This window comes from Heterocephalus glaber, unplaced genomic scaffold (genome assembly GCF_053883595.1).
Source record: "Heterocephalus glaber isolate CG9 unplaced genomic scaffold, H.glaber_assembly_v1.0 deba00001461, whole genome shotgun sequence".
NCBI classification, from domain to species: Eukaryota; Metazoa; Chordata; class Mammalia; order Rodentia; family Bathyergidae; genus Heterocephalus; species Heterocephalus glaber.
Window position 1 is genome coordinate 31923486 of NW_028258308.1, and position 19613 is coordinate 31943098.

The window sequence follows — 19613 nt, forward strand, 5'->3', positions numbered from 1 at the left end:
CAGGACCTTGCACTTGTGAGGCAGCCGGCGGAACCACTGAGCTAAATCCCCAGCCTTTTAATGCATTTCTAAAACCAGATGTATATCTTTGTATGTTTACCTGATATTTCTCTGCTTTTTTAACGTCACTGGTTTGTGTCATCAGAGATTGCATTGCAAATAAACTTGAAACTGCCTGATGAACAGTATGGTCTCAAGCACATAATCAGTCATTTGGACAAAAAGTGCTCTTGTGCTATCCCTTAAAGGGTCATCTGAGGTTTGTGTGTCATTTCGCCTAGCACTGCTTCCGGTTGGACATGTCGAGGGTTGAGGTGTAAGGATGTTTTCATATACTGTGTTTCCATACCTTTGAACCAGTTTCATTTAGCAAAGTATTGTATGTGGTGTTAACCAATTAAAAAGACTTAAAAATCATGAGTATATTGTAGTTTGATGTCTCTGTATACTGTCTTAAATTTCTGATGAGGTTTTTTTTCTTCTATTATATTTAGAACATTTAGAAATTCTTGCACTAAGGTCCAAGTAAATTATAATAGCTTAGATGTGGCCATTTGGAAGAGTGATTGAGAGCTTTGGCACAATGGAAGAGCATATCTGGGAGGTTGGTTGTGTCTTTATTTGGTCATATTAGAAGACAGACTCTGGCACTGCAAGAATTGTTTTGCTCTCACATATCTTAGTCTGTGTTGTGGCCAGAGCTGAGCTGGCACACCAGGTTCTAGAAATCACTGACAGGCCAGGTCATGTCCCCTCTGAAAGATCTTTATGTGCCCCCAGGTTCTGACAATTTTGAACATTTTTTTTTTCTCAGTTGGAGAACAGTTTTAGAAATTGCCGAGCTGTTCGAAAATAGTGACCTAGTTTCTATAAAATGTGGTGTTTTGTTTGTATTCTTTACAGATATATTATATTACAAATACATATTCTTGTTCACATATTAAACCTTGGAAAGGAATTCTAAGTTCATAAGCAAGATGGTGGTAAGAAGAAGCATTCCACATTGGAAATTCAGTATTAGTAGTAAAATATTTCTGTCTTTCTAAGTGATACACAGTTGTTCATTGTTCATATTCTTTTTCTTTACCTAGCTATAAAAATACTTTTTTGTGGATAAAAGTATCTTTAGGTAGAAAAGTAAAATCCTGCATTTTAGAATGTGAGTAATTTCATTCTTTGGTGGTCTATTTCTGCCAGCAGAAACTGCTACCAGCAAGTGAGGCGGGTTATATTTATTTTACATATTTAACAAAAACTTGTTAAGTGTTTACCCTGTGCCAGGCACTTTTCTAAATGCCTTGCATTTAAGTGTTTAAACCTCTTAACCAATTAAGTAGATTTTAGTAGTATTCCCAGTTTGCAGATGAGGAAATTGAGATCTCAATTAGTTAATTACCTGTCCAATATCACTTAGATAATAGATGTTGGAGCTAGGATTCAAATCCACCAGCCTGGCTTCAGAGTTTGTGTGCATAACCACTCTGTTCTGCTAAGTAATTATTTCACAAAGGGAAAATATAATGTAAATGAATTTAATCACAGCTTTTACTGTCAGAGTGTTTGAGGTGGTGGCTGTACCTACTAACTAGAGGCCATTTACCTTAACACTGGCAACTCTGCTAAATTCACTTGTGTCCTAAGGCATTATTCTATCACACAAACCATAAATAAAAGTATACAATTTAAGTAAATATACTTAAATGAGTATGCAAGTAATGAAAGTGGGCTTGATTGAGAGATGTTCCCTGCCAAGAGCTAAGTGTTCTTGACTGGGATCTTGTGATGACCCCATTATTGTTTTCTTTCTTTTTTGTTTTTATTTTTAATTTTTATTAGTACGTTTCCCCACGTGGTTTTAACAAAAGCTGTTCTTTTCCATATAGTATTGGTGTTGGAATGGGGCCTCAAGATCAGCTTTTTTACACTTTGATTTTAAAAATGGGAAATTGAGACCCAGAGAGATCAGTGCCTAAACCCTCAACAGCTTGTTTTGAGGAAGAAACGTGATTTAAACAACTGGCTTCATTTAATGGGCTTTTCCTTCCATTGTAGTTATTGAAATTTTGCACAGTACTGTGAAAAGCCAAATTAAATGACTGAACAAGTTAAAAAAAATTTTAGATCCATTCGAAAGCAAATATGTTAACCTAGGTTATTTCTCAACTCCAAACCTCCCATTTTTTCTGTCTTTTTTGACGTCTTTTGTTTTTCCTGGCAGACACATGCATTCCTATTTGTTAGTCACATCAAGTTTTATAAGATCTGTATTGCTTTACATAATTACATATACATATAAGAAATACATAAGCTTAATATTGAGTTGATCCAAGCAACCACATAAATGGTTAATGGACATAATTACTTGTGGTTATCAGATTGAACAAGTATGTCTTTAGTGGAGAGTAGTTTCTGTAATAGGCCAGGGAATATTAGTTGTAGCCTAAATATATTGAATATATCCTGAAATTGGGTATTAATATTAGGAAAACTGGGCTGGGGATTTAGCTCAGTGGTTCCACTGCCTGCCTCACAAGCGCAAGGACCCGAGTTCGATCCCTGGTACCAAAACATATTAGGAAAACTAGGAGATGATCTAGCTTAAAAAAATGGAAGCTGTTCTTTTTCTGTAAGTACTCATTATTGGGTTTTGTAGTGCTTTTTAAAGTAAACTACTGAGTGATTTAGAAGATATAACTGGTTTAATAGGTTATGTTATAGAAATTTTATCTTCTGGCCATGTGATATTTTAAGTGCAAACAAATACTGGGTAAATTTCCCTGTAGAAACCAGTTTAGAAAAATGAGTGGGTCCTTAGTAATGAGCTTACAAAAGGCTACTAGTAGGAAGTACAGCCTGCATATACGGTATATCTGCTCTGTGGATGTCCCTGGGTCTGACCCTCTTAGTCTTTTTCTTGGTATTAGTTTAAAGTATTTTAAATTTATATTTTTGCTATTTTATTTTCTGTTATGTGAGATATGAGTGATTGAGAAGCTTTGGCACAAGAGAACTGCATATCTGGGATATTGGTTGTGTCTTTATTTGGTCATTGAAATACAGTCTCTGGCACTGTGAGAACTGATTTGCTTGCACGTATCTTAGCAATGAGAATGGAGTATGGATATTAATCTAGGTAGACAGTAGGTATCTTAAACTACAGGAAGATACAGTACACTATAGTGCAGAGTAATGGGTTTGGGCTGGGATATATAGGTCAGTGAGGGAGCACACGGTAAAAAAATAAAAGTTGCCGGCTGGGGATTTAGCTCAGTGGTTCCACTGCCTGTCTTGCAACCCCAAGGACCAGAGTTTGATCCCTGGTACCCGCCCCCCCCCCAAAACAGCCTTTGCCGGGTATTTATCTCAGTGGTTCCGCTGCCTGTCTTGCAACCACAAGGGCCCGAATTTGATTCCTGGTACCAAGGAAAAAAAAAAAAAAAGTTGCAAGGACTTGTGTGTGTATATAAAACAGGAAAAACGCCAAAAAGAAAAAGTGATTAAATATATCTGGAAAATTAGAAATTGAGTTAAATACATGAAAAGAGTTAAATTTATTTTATTCTAATACCTTTTAACATATTGAACCTAATGGATTTAAAATTAATGGGGCAAAGACCAATCTTAATCTGATGGGCATTTAAAATAAAAATGCATGTGAATTTTGGGGGGAAAAAACACATGAATCTATAACAGCTTTACTGTGTGGCTATATGAACTGATATAAATCTTTGCATTGATGGTTGATACAACTAATGTCTCAACATTACCATAAATAAATGATTTATATAGTTTAAATGATAGATTTTAATAAAAAGTTATTTGATAATGGGATAAGATATCTTCTCTGAAACTTTAATGTTAAAACTTTGTGGGCCGGGGATTTAGCTCAGTAGTTCCAGCACCCTCATTTGATCCCCAGTACCAAAAAAAAAACGTTGTAATTTACAGTACAACTCTTTTAAACTTTTATATTTGAGATTTTGTAATTTTCATGTACGGCCTGCCTGTCTGTCTGTCTGTCTCTCCCTCTCTCTCTCTTTCTTTCTTTGTCTCTTTCTTTCCTTTCTCTTTCTTTCTTTCTTTTTTTCTTTCTTTCTTTTCCGTTTAGAGGCAGTGTCTGGCTAAGTCACTGAGTTGTAGGCCTGGGCTCAAACTTGGCACCCTCCAGCCTCAACTTCCAGAGTACTGAAACTACAAGCACATGCCACCATGCCCAGCAAGGTTACCCTCAGAACACTTAACCTTTCTTCTTATTTCTTAGGATACACCCCACTCCTATCCCTGAAAACTACATAAGAACATGAGGTAAATGGAATTCTACATTCTGTAACCTTTAGAGATTCACTTATTTTATTCAGCATAATTTCTGTTGAGATTCATCCAAGTTGATGTTTGTATTCTCTTTTTTTTTTTTTTGCTGGCTAGTATTCCATGATATTAATATAACAGTTTAACCAGTCAGTGAAGAGTATATGGATTGTTTTGAGTTCTTGTCTATTAGAAATAAAGCTTTTATAGTTTGTAATAGCTAAATCTTGGAAACAGCCCAAATGCCTATTAACTGTTGAATGGACAAAGGGGTTTTTTTTTAGTATACAGTGGAGTACTACTCTCCCATAAAGGATAAACTTGAGTCAGTTCTAGGTAAATGGATGTACCTCGCATGTTTTCTCTGGTGTGAAAAACTGAAAACAAATAAGGACTAATATATATAATAGATATTATGAAATAGGAAGAAATGTTCAAATGGGAAGGGAAACTAGGGGGGGTGGGAAGGAAGGGAAAAGGAAACAAAGAATAAAAAGAAATCCAAACAAAGCTTTTGTAAATGAGGGGAAAAGGGGTTGAAGGGTGGGGAGGGAAAAGGGAATAAAGAATTAAGATATCTACAGATGAGGGCCAGGGATTTAGCTCAGTGGCTGTGCTGCCTGCCTTGCAAGCTCAAGGTCCTGAGTTCAATCCCTGATTGAAAAAAAAAGATATATAAAGATGCAAATTTCATATGACGAATGTTATTAGGTATCTGTAAAATGTACCAGTAAAATTAATTTTTTAAAAAAGCTTTTATGAACATTTGTCACAGGTTTTCTGTGAATAGAATTCTTCATTTCCCTGGGTTGTATGACAATTGCATATTTAGATAAGAAAGTGCCAAATTCTTTTCTAGAATAATTGTCCCCACAGTATATGTATCAGATTTTCTACGTCTTTGCCAGTATTACTGTCATTATTTTTATATCATAAGAGATGACAGAAAAAGTTAAAGGTTTTAGTCAAAGTATAGTTAGAATGTCATCACTATAAAAATGAGTGGTTAAATAAGGAGTATTATAAAAGTGAAGAAATTGAACTTTTAAGAAACCAATTCATGCTTTTTTATTTTACCTTTAGGTGGGAAAATGGCAAATGTAATTATGTCCACACATGATTAGAGATTGATTTGTCTGACATCACTTCACAATTTCCTTCTTTTCCCTTTTCCATTTCTTTGTTAGGGTTGTCTTAAACCAATTAGTCTTTTTTTTTTTTTTTTTTAAATCTCAGGAATGGAATAAAATGAGAGATTTGTGTATTTGACAAACATTGAATAAAAAAAGAAAAAAGAATTTTATGAGGGTTATGTGCTAGCAGCCAAAGTGGGATTTGCCTGTGACTGTCTAAAGAAGTAGAAAGATGTGGTATTGAAAAGATTTTGAGGAACACTATTGGGGTTCAAAAATAATTATACATAATTTCCTTTTCCTGTGCAGACTATTTTCTCTCTCATCCACTTTAAGCCTGTGTGTAAGTTGTATGATACTGTCACATGCAGCTAGTCTTAGGATTGTATTGGTGCATTAAAATGCTTCTTTCTGAATGTTGTAAGCCCCCTTAACATAAATAGCATTTTATGAGCTCTCATGGTGAACCAAACACCAAATTTATGTATGTTATATGTATTCATTCATTTAATCCTTGTAACAACTATAATTACCCCAAAGTAAAACAAATACTGTTTCAGTTTCTGAGGGTCAGGAATTTAGGAGCAGCTTAGGTAGGTGGATCTACCTCAGGATCTCATAATGGTTTCATTTTTAGATACTGTAGTCATCTGAAGGCTTGACTGGGGCTGGGACATTTGCTTCCAAGATGGCACAGTCCAATGGCTTTTGACCAAGACCTCTTCCCTATTATGTGAACCTCCCTGTGGAATTTGAGTATCATCATATAGTGACAGTTGGCTTCCCCCAGAACTGGTCCAGAAGCAGCTTCTTAGAACGACACATTCCTGTTTTGACCTAGCTATAGAAGTCATACAGTGTCAACTTCTGCCATAACCTGTTCACTAGAAGTGAGTCAACAAGTCACCAAGTGAAGAGCAAGGTAATTAAGTTTTATCTCTTGAAAGAAATTTGTGGACTTATTTTAAGATAAGGAAATTTAGGAATGGAGTGGGTATCTTATCTGTAGGGTATAGCAGACAAGTGAGGTGCAGAAACAGGACTTGAATCCTAGCAGCCTGGCTCTGTGAACTTTTTTTCAACCATATTCCTTGAGCACCTAACCCTAACCCTAACCTCTTAAATGCATAGTCACAATTACTTTATTTCTTCTTTATAGTCACCCATTTGTATCTGGATATTTTTTGGTTTTATATGGCTCTTTATGCCTTGTTCCCAGTACTCCTTCTCAGGAACTAAATGACTTTGACTGTTTAGTTTATTCTATAGTTTCTGATTACCTCCTGCCAAGTACTAAGGTACTTAATCACTGTCCTGTGAGAAAGAACTTTCAGTTTGAAGGTGAGCTGAGCTGGCACCAAAGAATTTTAAGCTGTATATTGATTGGGTAGTTCCCTCAAATTTTTTCCTCACAGCTTTCTAGTTTGGCAATTTGTTAGTGCATTGTGGATGCTTGTGTGAACTGAAATGGGTAGTGTGGTAAAGTTCTTCAAGGGGAGTTTACTACTGCTCATATCAAAAGTAAAAGATACTTTAGAGCCCTGGGCAGTCCTGGGATCTTAACAGTATATTTCTCCCAGGTCATTTAAGTGACCGTGAATAATTGTGTTCTGAGTTAGTTTTTTCTATGTAGTTTAGAAGAGATATAATGATTTTTCTTTGAATAAATCCGAGTTGTAAAGGAGCACGTACCCAAAATATGCAGAAAAGTCTGAGAATTTTGATAAGATCTTTTTTATGTTTTCTGCTTATCTTTCATTTTGTCCTTCCTGGGGAAGTCTGTTTTGTGGTGATCTTTTGAGCTTCAGAGTACTCTATAGGATTAAAACAGTAAGGACAAGTACACTTCAGAGAATTAGGATGCAGATTTCTGTTTTGAATATACACATTTTAAAACTTCAGGTTTTAGCAATGGAAATAGTGCATTTGAATGAAGAGCAAGATTTGGGCTACCAGGGTTGAAACCACAAACCACCTGAAAGTAAGTTGACTGAAAGAACTAAGGAACCAGGGATGGGATATAAATCGGATAAGAGTTGAAGGGTAAAACCTCTTGGCTTTTTATAAGGAACTTCTTAAACTCTAAAAGACTTGAAAACTGTTTTGTTCAGCAGCACTTAAGTGAATTGCTTAATAATGAGGTTACGTTCTCACACATATAGATATAATTTCCTATCTAGACTAATTAAAACCCAAAATTCCTGATTTTCCTTTAACCCACTCATCTCCCCTTGTTTCTGACAGCACTAAGGAAACTGGTTAATAGTGAAGTTTCAGTGCTCACTTGTATAAACATACCTATACCATTGCTGTCTCAAGTCCTAGAAAAATCTTAGGTTTTCTCTTTGCCTTTTACATGAGAAATGGCCAGCACTGAACTTTGGTCTTAAGAAATGTTATCAGAGTGGGACCTTATGAAGCCAGCTGATTATAAGTACATTTAATTGGCCTGGGATAGGCTTCTCAAAGATTGGACATGGTGGAAGGGTGAACCCAGTGCTGAATTGTTGTCTCCACTCCCTGTGTATGTTCCAAACAGTGCTCACACTTTGCACAAATGAGTCTATGGAATACAGTTCTCTTTTCTTTGGCATGTGCTTTCATTAGCCGCCTTTCTTCTCCTGATCCTACTAGAAACTTGTTGATCACCTTTGCATAAAACCAGAGCATAAATTTGTTTGTTGTGTAGATTGATTCAGCCACCTCAGTAGCACTTAGAGCATGCACTGGTGGAGCTCTCAAAACAAGGGAGGCATGCACTGTGGGTAAATTTGTGGCCTTTGTCTTTGGAAAGGAAAGTACAATTTCCAGTTTAAATCTAATAAAACAACCTGGGAGTCTATAACAACAGCATAGCAACCCTTTTATCCTATGGTTAGTTGATCCTTAGTGCCTGTAGCAACCTTGCCTCCTGAATGGAAACATACCTTTCCAGGGTTTGGGAAAAGAACAGGCCTTTAAGTTTAGCCAGGTGGCCGCTGTCAGGAGGGGAACTTGAGCACCTGCTCCATCTTGAAGCCAGTGCCAATAAGAAATTGGAGCTTCACCAGAGGCTGGTCAGATTCTGTTGGGCTGCAACCAGAATTAAATGCCCAGGAGACCATTTAAATGGTCGTGGTAATCCATTTCCATGGTGGCAAGACATGAATAGAAAACCACACCGATTTGCTTCAGCCCCACGGTCCCTGGCTGTTTGGTTAGGGCGCTTTGGGGCCGTGGCCCTTCCCGGGCGCCTCGCGGGTACCGAGGTGGGGAGGAGGCTAGTAAGCCCCAGCACACCTTGGTGCGGCCCGAGCCCCCCTGTAAGGCGCCTATTCCCCGCGGCGTCCGGACCGGTGCGCCATTTCCGCGCAGGACGGCGGCCGGGAGGAGGACAATTCGGGGACCCCGAGGGCGGCTCGCGGGGTCCGCGATGGCGGGGGCTGTGCTGCTCGACCACGCGCGGGTGCCTGTGACCTTCGAGGATGTGGCCGTGACCTTCACCCAGGAGGAGTGGGGGCAGCTGGACCCAGCTCAGACGGCCTTGTACCAAGAGGTGATGCTGGAGAACTGTGGGCTCCTGGTCTCACTGGGTAAGGCTGCCTCCCTCCTCAGTGCAGTGGACGTGGCTGCAGGCTAGGCTGGTCACGAAGACTGCTGGAGCCTGCCCTGCTGCTGCTTACAGCTTCAGTCATGTCCTACACTCCCCTCTGCCAGGCTGGTCCTCCTGTGTCTCTGGGTGGGAAACAGTGCCACTTGGCTCCCAGGCTGCTGTGGAGAGGGAGGGAGTGGAAGAAACCAGAGGCAAGATTTCTGGGCAGGCCCCATGAGAGACTGAGAACCACTCCAATTACAGCCTGACTTCTACGTGGGCCTCCTTACTTCACTATTAATAATAATGTTTTTAGGCCAGGCATGGTGCTGTACACCTGTAATCTCAGCACTCTGGGAGGCTGAGGCAGGAGGATTGCAAGTTGAAGCCTTGCCTGGGCACCTTAAACTTAGCAAGACCTTGTCTCAAAATACAAAATTTTTTTAAAAGGTTGAGGCTGTGCTGGGGATTTAGCTCAGTGGTTCCGTTGCCTGCCTTGCAAGCACAAGGTCCCAAGTTCAATCCCCAGTACCCCTCCCCCCCAAAAAAGGGCTAAGGCTGTAGCTCAATGTAAAGGGCTCAGGTTCTGTCCCCAGTATTGAAAGGTTGTAGGGGGTTCTGGCTGAGCAGGATTGCTGCATAAGGGCCACGCTGGTCCTTGCCCTCGGTAGCCCCAGAGTTCTGATCTGTACTTCTCTGCATGTTTCCGGTTTCCTTCCTCTGCAGCTGATCTCTGGGGCATCCTTGAGACAGATGTTCCCTCTCTCAGTCTCTCACCTGGCGCCCAGCATGGGCTGGCCTCTCCCTGACTTGAAGTAGCCTGCCTTAGCCTGGTTGGCTCAAGTACCCCTCGCAGGCCTGGGGGATGGGATGTTCTGCAATGAGGCAGTGAGGGCATTTTCCCTCAGTACCACTCGCTGTTCTCTTTCTTCTAAATCCTTTTTGTGGCACTGGGAATTGAACCCAGGGCCTTAGCATGTAGCTATAATCCCAGCCCTTTTCTTTTTATTTACTTTTTTATTTTGAGACAGGGTCTCATTAAGTCACTGAGTTGCCCAGGCTGGGCTCAAGCTTGGAGCCCTCCCGCCTTGGCCTCCCAGAGTTCTGGGATCATGTGTGCCACTGCACCGGGCAAGCGGCTGTACTTCTGAATAGCCTTGCAACCTGCAGACTGATCACCATCCCCAACAGGAGTTATCAGAAGCTAAATGTCAGCCTGGCTGAGGTTCACAGACCCAGTTTGAGGGCTGTGTGGACACTTCCTCTCCTGGCACTGAGTTATATCCTGAGGAGGTCATTCCTTGAAAGTCTGAGTGCTGAGTTTTAAGCCATCCTTCCTTTAAGGAAGGGGCACTGCCCTTGGCAGGCCCTGAAATCAGTGGGAATGGACAGCATGGCTCCTGCATTTCCATGATGGCCTGGGTTGTCCCTTGATCAAAATGATTCAGTGGGCCGGGGATTTAGCTCAGCGGCCCCGAGCCTGCCTTATAAGTGCAAAGTCCTGAGTTCGATCCTCGGTACCAAGAAAGTGATGCAGGATTCCCACTGAGAAAAGTGAAAGATTGGTCGCTTTTAAGAAGAGCAGTCTAGGGCTGGGGATTTAGCTCAGTGGTTTCACCACCTGGTGCGCAAGCGGAAGGACCCAAGTTCAATCACCGGTACCAAAAAAAAAAAAAACAAAAGAAGAAAAGCAGTCAAAAAAATAAATAAGGGCCAGGGATTTAGCTCAGTGGTTCCAGCGCCTGCCTCGCAAGCACAAGGGTCCTGAGTTCAATCCCTGTTACCAAAAAAGAAAAAAGAAAAAAATGGTTAAAAAAAATAAATAAATAAAAGAAGAGCAGTTAAGAATCAAAAAAAAAAAAAAAAAGAGAAAACCACACCAAGCCAGCAGAGCCTTCTTTGGAAATGAGATGATCAGTAGTCCTCAGGTCCAGTCTTGAAATTTGGTGTTTTAAGTTGGTGCTTTCAAAATAGAGAACTGAAACCACTTACAGTTTATTTAAAAAGGGTACAGTAATTTAACCAGTGTATTAAACATACAAGAGCAGGGCTCTGCCTCCATCCTCTTGTGTTCCAAAACAACCCTGTTCTATGGAAATTATGCTGCACAGGTCAGTGGAGCTCTTTTTAACACCCCAGTTCCTGAAGCCAAGTTTATATTACATGATGTCTCAGACGGCAGATGGCAGTCATTAGGTGAATTCCTCTGTTCTTGTCCCAGTGTGAAGAGAGGCAGTCACGAAGCAAGAATACCCCACTGACTAGCACTAGCACAAGAATGGTCCATGGTCCTAGAGCTGGGCCTCAGCCACTAGTAACCCTTTTTTGTTAGATTATTATTTATTTTAGAGCTAAGTATTAAGAATTGAAATGTGAAGTAAGTTACATGAATGTATATTTTGCTAGATTAAGCTCATCCCTGAGAAACAAAGGACAGGAAGGAGAATAAGAAAATTTCTAAGAGCAGAATGGGACTGGAAATACCCAGTGTTTATATTTATAAATGGATCTGCTTGTTTTCTCACTATTTATTTAGTTTCTTGGTTATTTATCCATTCTCTTTCTCTGAAGATAAGACAGGCAGCCTAATTCTCACACAGTATGTTTTCTCATTTTAATAGCAGTATGTGTTTATAAATATCTAAGTTCCAAATGTATAAATATTTATTTAAAAAGAATATTCTTGATAATTCCCTCCCTTCCCCACTATTAGTGTATAGGTAATTTGGTGTATGTTCCTTAAATACCTTTTTTCCATGTCTTGAGTATATATTAACTTTTAAGTCACTGAAAGAGTTAAACTAGCAGTATGAATAATTTTTTATTTTCCAGATTACTTCTTTTTTTTTTGGTACTGGGAATTGAACTCAGGGCTTTTTGCTTACAAGGCAGGCTCAGTGTCACTGAGCTAAAGCCCCAGCCTGCCAGATTATTTTTATATTAGTACATGTTTGCAGTCCAGCATGTTTACATTTCTCTTACAGAGTTGGTGTGTGTACATAACACATCTTAATACCTTTTTTCCCCCTCCCTTCTCTCCCCACTCCATCTCTTGATGCCTTTTCCTTTGAGAAAGATCTATCTTCCTACTTCCTGTTTATCTTTTATTTTGGATTTCTCACAGAAGAGAAACCATGCATGTCATATTTTGGTCTTGGGGTGCCTCCACTTTCTTATAAATGACTCCAGTTTATCTTTCTTTATGGCAGAGTAATACTCCATTGTTTGTAAATATCACATTTTTTTATCCATTCATCTGTTGATGGATATATAGGCTGCTTCCAAGACTTGGCTATTATGCGTTCTGCTGCTATAATATGGGTATGCCCGTACGTATGTATTCCTATAATATGGTGTCTTTAACTCTTTCAGGAAGATACCTAGAAGGGGGATAGTTGGCAGGTGGAAGTTCCAGTTTTAGTTTTTTAAGAAATCTCCATACTGATTTCCATAGTGGTTGTACCAGTTTACACTCCCAACAGCAATATATGAAGGATTCTTTTTTCCTATAGCCCAGCCATCATTTGTTGTTATTTGATTTCTTGATGATAGCCATTCTTTCTGGGGAAAGATGGAATGTCAAGAGTTGTTTTAATTTGTACTTCTCTGATGTCTGGGGATATTGAGCATACATGTATTTATCGGCCATTTGTACTTAAACTTTTTTTTTCGGGGGGGTATCGGGGATCAAACTCAGGACTGCGCTTGCGAGGCAGGCGATGAAACCACTGAGCTAAATCCCCGACCCTGTACTTATACTCTTTTGTGAAGTGTTTATTCATTGTTTTTGGCCCTTTGACAAAGATCAAATAGTTGAATGTGTTTGGGGTTGTTTCTGCATCCTCTATTCTGTTGTGTTGGTCCTCTTGTCTGTTTTTGTGCCAGGATAAGCCCTGAATTGTGATGAATATGAAAAACTTCTAGTGTTTCCTCTTTCACTTAACAATTGTGAGTCTTTTCCATGTCAATAGATATAAATATTTAGTCATTATTTTAAATGGCAAGTTGATGAATTTCAGCATCTTCTTGAAACACTTAATTTTTTTTTTTTTTTTTTGGTACCAGGGATCGAACTCGGGTCCTTGCACTTGCACAGCAGGCTGCGAAACCACTGAGCCAAATCCCAGGCTGGAAACACTTAATTATTAATTTGCATTTGTTAAAATTGGATTTATTTATACATAAATATGTTTAATCATGAGTTGAAATGTGAAAGGTTTTAAAACCAACCATCATTGTTTGTGGTCTTCTTGTTTTCCAATTTCTTATTTCAGCCTATGCCTTTTTAAATTTTTCTTAAGTGATTCTGATTTTTTTGTCTCAATCCTTTTTTTTCCTTCTGAATTTGTCACATGACTAATATTAATGTCTTCTACCTTTTTGTCACATGATTTTTTGTCAGTTGATGTTGTGATAACTGTAATGATACTGGATATTTGTGGCTGGGAAATATGGTCATTCATTTTGTTTCCTGTTTCGTCACTAGAACTTCTGACAGGCAACACTTGTATCTCCCATGGAAACACAGTGCCATTCTGTAGATTATTGAATCTCTCAAGAGATACAGAGTATACCCTCTGTGCCTAGGACTATGATACAAACTGCAAAAGAACTCGTGGACTCCTCCTATCCATTTGTGTTTCCAAAGGAAGAATTATTCCAAAAGAATGATTCAAACATACAGTACCTTTGAAAGCTGCTTTTGAAGCCCACATTTGTTGGGTCCAAGAGAATGATAAATTGAGAGAAAACTTGCAGAGAGATAGGTGAACACTGACACACCATCATGGTGTTTTACTCTTTAAAAGATTCCAAATGTTTCAAATACAGTTTTTAATGGGTCCGTGGAAAGTGAGAAAATGCCTTTCTCCATTCTAAGTTTTAAAGGACCCTCAAAAGGCCAGCTTAGAAAAACTAGACATGATCCTTAAAACCTTGTTATAAAGAACTAAAATATACACCAAAAATGGCCATAGTCTTTGAACGCTGTATGTTGGTCAGGTAGGACAACTGGTTGAAAAGGGTGTGAATGATTCCTACTACATATCTATATATTGAAATTAAGCCCTCCCTTCCCATGTCTATATTATCAACACAAAAAGGCATGTTCGTTGTTTAAAATTGATCTTTCCATTTCAGGGTCTGATTTTTACCTTTCTGTCCAGGGAAGCTCAGTGATTTTACTTTATCGACTTGGAGTTTTACTAAATGAGAAGTAGGCCACTGAAATGTAGCTTGTCTTTCCTGGTGTGAGCTGGCATTGCCAGTATTATCAAAAATCTAACTGTGTCTTCTGTAGTAATTAATGCTAAGTAATGCTGAGCCCAAAATGCTCTTTTCTGTCCTACACAGGCAATGTCTACTGGCATTTATTCTTAGTCCTGTTGGGACAAAAATGAAGTTGAAGGGAGAGCCACAAAATCCATTAGGCTCTCTTGGGATTTATCTGTCAACAGCTTCATCTCCTGAACTTCTGTGAAGCATACAGTGTCCTTGACTAAGAAATGTGTTTTCCCATGTGCTTTATAAACATCTGTGGATGTAAAAGGCATAGTGCCAGACACATCTGTGTTCATAGATGCTGCTGATAAACTAAGGGCTGCCCTGGATAATGATTTGACCTAGTATAAGTTCATTTGGTATCATTTGTTTGTTATTTTGGGAAGATAAAAAATTTTTTTTGTATTATGCTTTTATCTCACTCTTTGCATTCTTACTGGTTATTTTTCAACTGAACTAATAAACTTTCTGATGTGGACATTTACATGGTTTTCTTTACAGACGTAACGTAGGTAAGAATCCTGTCTTGTCTTTGTGATTCCCATAGACCTTAGCAAAGCTAAAACCCAGCATGCATTGCTCTGTAATGACTTAGATGGTATATACTGTATGTGATGGTATGAAGACTAAGGAAAAGAAAGTGTTTTTAAATATTCTAGTCTCCAGTTACCATAGAAAAGCATGAGTTAAATACTTTAAAGTTTTTTTCCCACTCTATCTGTGTTTTTTATTTTTTAAACTGGATGACTTAGTTTCCTAGTATGAGGTGGTCTAGGAAGGATTCCAAACACATTATGCCCTTGGATTTAAATAACCTCTAGTTGGATTCAAACATGTAATCTAAATATTCAAGAGTTATTTCCTCTTGTCTGTCTACCTGTTCCTTGGGCGGTAAGATCTCTCTTAAAGGATGAAATACTGTCAGGTTTTGGTTTTTTTTTCTTTTTGAGACATGGTCTCACTATGTAGTTCAGGCTGGTCATGAACTCACCATGTAGCCCAGGCTGGCCTCAAACTCAAGGCGATCTTCCTGCCTCAGACTCCTAAATGCTGGGATTACAGGTGGGCACCACCACGCCCAGCACTAGCAGGTTTCTGAGACAGTAATGTACTTTGGGCTTTGCTAGAGCCTAAGAAATGTCGATCTTGTTCACATTTAAATGAAGTGCCAGACATAACTCCAGTTGGCTTTTGAGTCTCTTGGCATCTGTAGGTAAGTAGCAAACTTAGATCTGCCAGGAGCTTGATTCTCACCCTACCCCTGCTTCCACTCCCCTTAAGACTTAAAACAGCAGTCTTAATCAGGCACTGAGATATAAGAATGTCTGATGTCTCTTTCTGGAAATGTTTACATAACAAAAGTTTCCTCTATAAACTTTACAATTTACATTGATAAAAATATTGACTTTTGCCGGGTATTTAGCTCAGTGGTTCCATTGCCTGCTTCACAAGTGCAAGGTCCTGAGTTCGATCTCTGGTACCCAAATAAATAAATAAAATAAAATAAAATACTGACTTTTTCCTCAGTCTTCAGGAAAGCCAGATAATAAATAGAGGCAATTCTTAATCTAACAAAATAAACTTAACAATATTTAGTCTGTTTTTATTATAGAAAGAAAACATGAGTAAGCTGATGAAAAACATTAAAATCACTGTTATTCTACCACTCCGGGTTAAGTCATATAAACCCTTAGATATATATCTTGCAATGTATTTTTTTCTCCAAAAACATATGTTGTATATGATGTGTATGTATGCTGCTTTACAGAATAAAATTTAGCCACATATATGTTTTCCTTGAGCATGATTTATATAGGCTGTGTGACACTGTTATGTAATCTAGATAGCCCTTAAATTAAGTAATCTTGATTGCTAATCCTCAGATTCCTAGAGAGTTTTGTTGGTAGATTGCTTGACTTACAAGTTTGTGTAAAGCCTTTTTCTTTAGAACAATAACCCCCCTCCCTGTGTGTTCCTGGCTTTTTGCATGCTAGGTAAGCATTTTACAATTGAGCCCCTGAACAATATTATAAATGGTAATTTATTCCTAGAGTGACTCCTCAAACCCTGATAGCTAAGGTGCACTGCCAGACATAAGTTGCCCCAGTGTTTAAAACTTTGGATCTGCTTATCATGTTATTTCTATGGAAATCTCTATAATCAATCAAGTAAGCCTCCTGACACAGTGTCGGGGCTATAGTGGGAGTCCCTCTGTGGCAACAGTGTCTTGGGCAGAACAGTTGGGTTGAACAGATAGTGTTCACGTGGTACACCATGGGAAGAGAGGTGGATGGACACCCTGCAAAACAGGATTCCCTCATGGTCAGTAGCAGCTTAATAAAAAAAACTCCCCCCAGAACCTTTATTACTTATGGCAAAGATGGAGCAAAAGAATAGGCAAAACATGAAAAAAATAAAAGCAACTTAGTTGACATTTATAGACTATTCCACCAAACAACAGAATAGTTTTTCTAAATGCACATAGAACATTTAGCATGTTCTATGCCATAAAACAAGGAATAGAAGGACAGATTTTAAAAGTTAAGCATATACTTAGCATATATGCAACCATTCTACATTTAAATATTTGTCCAGAAATAAAGCATACATCCATACAAAGTCTATAGTGAATGTTTGTACCTGTTTTTTATTTATAAAAACCCAAAACTAGAAATAAGTTAAATGTCAGCAGGTGCAATGAACAACAAACTGGTATATTCATGCAACAGAATACTACTCAGTAATAAAATGTAATAGACTATGGATCCATTTAATAACATGAATAAGTTTCATTTTAGGTTAACCTGAAAGAATCCAGACAAAATGAATACATACTCTGATTCCATGTGGGTAAACTTCTAGAACATGTGTATTAATCTTCAATGACAAAAAAGCAGATCAGTGATTGCCTAGGTTTGGGGCATATAGGACAGGGTGGGAGGAAGGATTATAGGGAATAAGGACACTTTTGAAGGTGATAGATTATCTTAACTGTGATGATTTTACAGGTTATTCATACATCAAAACTTAACACATCAAAATTGTATACTTTGGAGGTATGTAGTTTATTGTATATCAATTATACTTTCAATGTAGCTTTTTAAACTATAACGCAGCAGAATTCTGACATTTTACTGTGTAATGTAAAAGGTCCTTCCTTGCTAATTTGTGCCTCTGTACAAGTAGAATCGGTGGAAAGTATTAGGAATCTAGAAAATAATTCTCCCTATTTCTCACTGAGGAATTGTTAATTAATTAATTAACTTTAAAATAGAGTTTTGCTGTGTAGTCCAGGCTGGCCTTGAACTTGCTGTGTAGCTCAAGCTGGCCTCAAACTCTGATCCTTCTGCCTTAGTTTATTGACTCCTGGGAATACAGGCATGCACTACCATGCATGGCTGGAAAAATCTTTTATATTTAGCATGATTAACAGTTGAGTGTTAAATTTTTCTTTAAGTAGCAGCACGATATCTAATGAGGAGCTCAGTCATAGTGATCAACCTGAATAGAGGAATAGAAAATGTGGTAATGTTAATTCAGTGGCTCTTCCTTACCTGTTGAATCAAGGTTGGATTTCTGAGCTGATGGCTTTTGATGTGCCCTGTGGTTTGACCCTAAGTTGTCTGTTTCATCCTGCCCCTAGAGTGCAGTGTGTTCTCCTGTACATCACTGCCTTAGTCTTTTTCATTGCCTGTGGTTCTTACTCATCTCACCTCACATTCATCTTTCTCAGGTAAAATTGTATCTGTCATTTAAGTTTCCATTTAGATGCTAATATGGTTTCTCTGGTGCTCTGTAGGTCATCTGTATTCTGTGTGTTGGTAGAAGTTGGTTGGTACCCTATGCCTTGCACTATATTATGTCTTGAATGACTTTTACCAGTACCACCTAGCAGGTACCTTGTGTGTAATGAGCATCTGTGTTGGTTTTGCAATAGGGGAACACAGTGGGAGAAGCAATCAGTGAGAAAACTAAGCAGATTCAGTTATGAAGTGTGGCTTCTATTTAAATGTGTTGGACTTATTAATTGTACTTTTACATTTATTTATTTTTTATTAGTACATTTGTGGTACATAATAATTACATCCATTGTGAGGAGTTGGTACAGGTACATAACATATCTTATTCTTTTCTTATTCCCTTTCCCTCTTCCCCCTCCATATCTTGGTTACCTTCCCTTTTGTAAGCATTCTCTTTCCCTGTTGCTTATTATCTTTTTTAATAATTTTATTGTAATTAATATCATTGAGGGCACCAGTAGCAAGATGAGCAGGAGAGACCAAGATTTTATTTTGTTTTTGAAGCCGGTTATATGGTCATTTGGTTAGGGCCGAGAAGTGGTATATTTGGATGTAGTTTCTTATGCTAATATTTGAATTATATGAAACCTCCTCCCCACAACCCCAGATTTTAGAAATGGGCAGTGGCTAGTTGGGAAAGGGAGAAGTTGGTCATAGCTTTACCTTAGCTGGACATAATTCACTCTGAATACATATAGAAATAACTAGGAGTAAGAGTTAACCGAATGGTATCTTAAGATTGAATATTCATTGTGTCATGGGATGATTATGAACTTGATAGGAGTCATGAATATTTGGAGAAATACGATTTTGCAATTTCAAGTGAAAGCTTGTCCACACCCTTGCTCACTTGTTAAATTTTGTTTTTCCAGGTCCGGACCCTATTTGTCAGTGGTCTTCCTCTGGATATCAAACCTCGGGAGCTCTATTTGCTTTTCAGACCATTTAAGGTATATTTTCTATCTTTCAAAAATTATAGGAGATAAAAAAGACTATATACTGCATAATTCATGAGGGCTTTTTGAATGAAGGGAAAAAAGTTTAACAAAGCACCTGGTAAAGAGAGAGATTTTAAAAGACTGAGTTAAGGATCAACTGAGTTCTAATGTACAATTTCTAGATGGTTGATCAAAACTGCCTTAGTTCTTCACCTAATCTAAAGCAGTGTTGCAGATGTGGATGTGGATGAGACAGGGACGCGGCACTGGCCACAGGGCTCTCTGTCCTATGCAGAAGATCCTCACTGATCTCATTTTCTACTCCAGTTGTACGGTGCACATCTAAGTAAAGATCATGAAAATGTTATAAATTTTATATATTTATATTTCAAATGCAATCGTGTAAGTCAAGCCCTATATGTAGGTGGCTTCCTTATTAGTTAGAATAGTACTCTTGGTACTCTTCTTTGGAGAAATACAGGCTTTTATGAGTTGGATTATGAACCTGACACTGTTACTTTTTCCACTGCCAAAATCCTAAATTTCAAACAGTCAAACAAGATTTTACAGGATACCTTTGTAT

General features: G+C 38.4%; 1 protein-coding gene across 12 annotated transcripts in view; it reads left to right on the top strand.

Moving 5' to 3' along the window:
- Positions 1–19613, top strand: part of Rbpms (RNA binding protein, mRNA processing factor) — a 174874-nt gene that overhangs the window by 62505 nt on the left and 92756 nt on the right. For all 12 annotated transcript variants that reach the window (XM_004867657.4, XM_021246664.2, XM_087216958.1 and 9 more), the window contains one exon: positions 18965–19042. In XM_004867657.4, coding sequence (XP_004867714.1) covers positions 18965–19042 — 78 coding nt within the window. The remainder of the gene's footprint in view (positions 1–18964; positions 19043–19613) is intronic.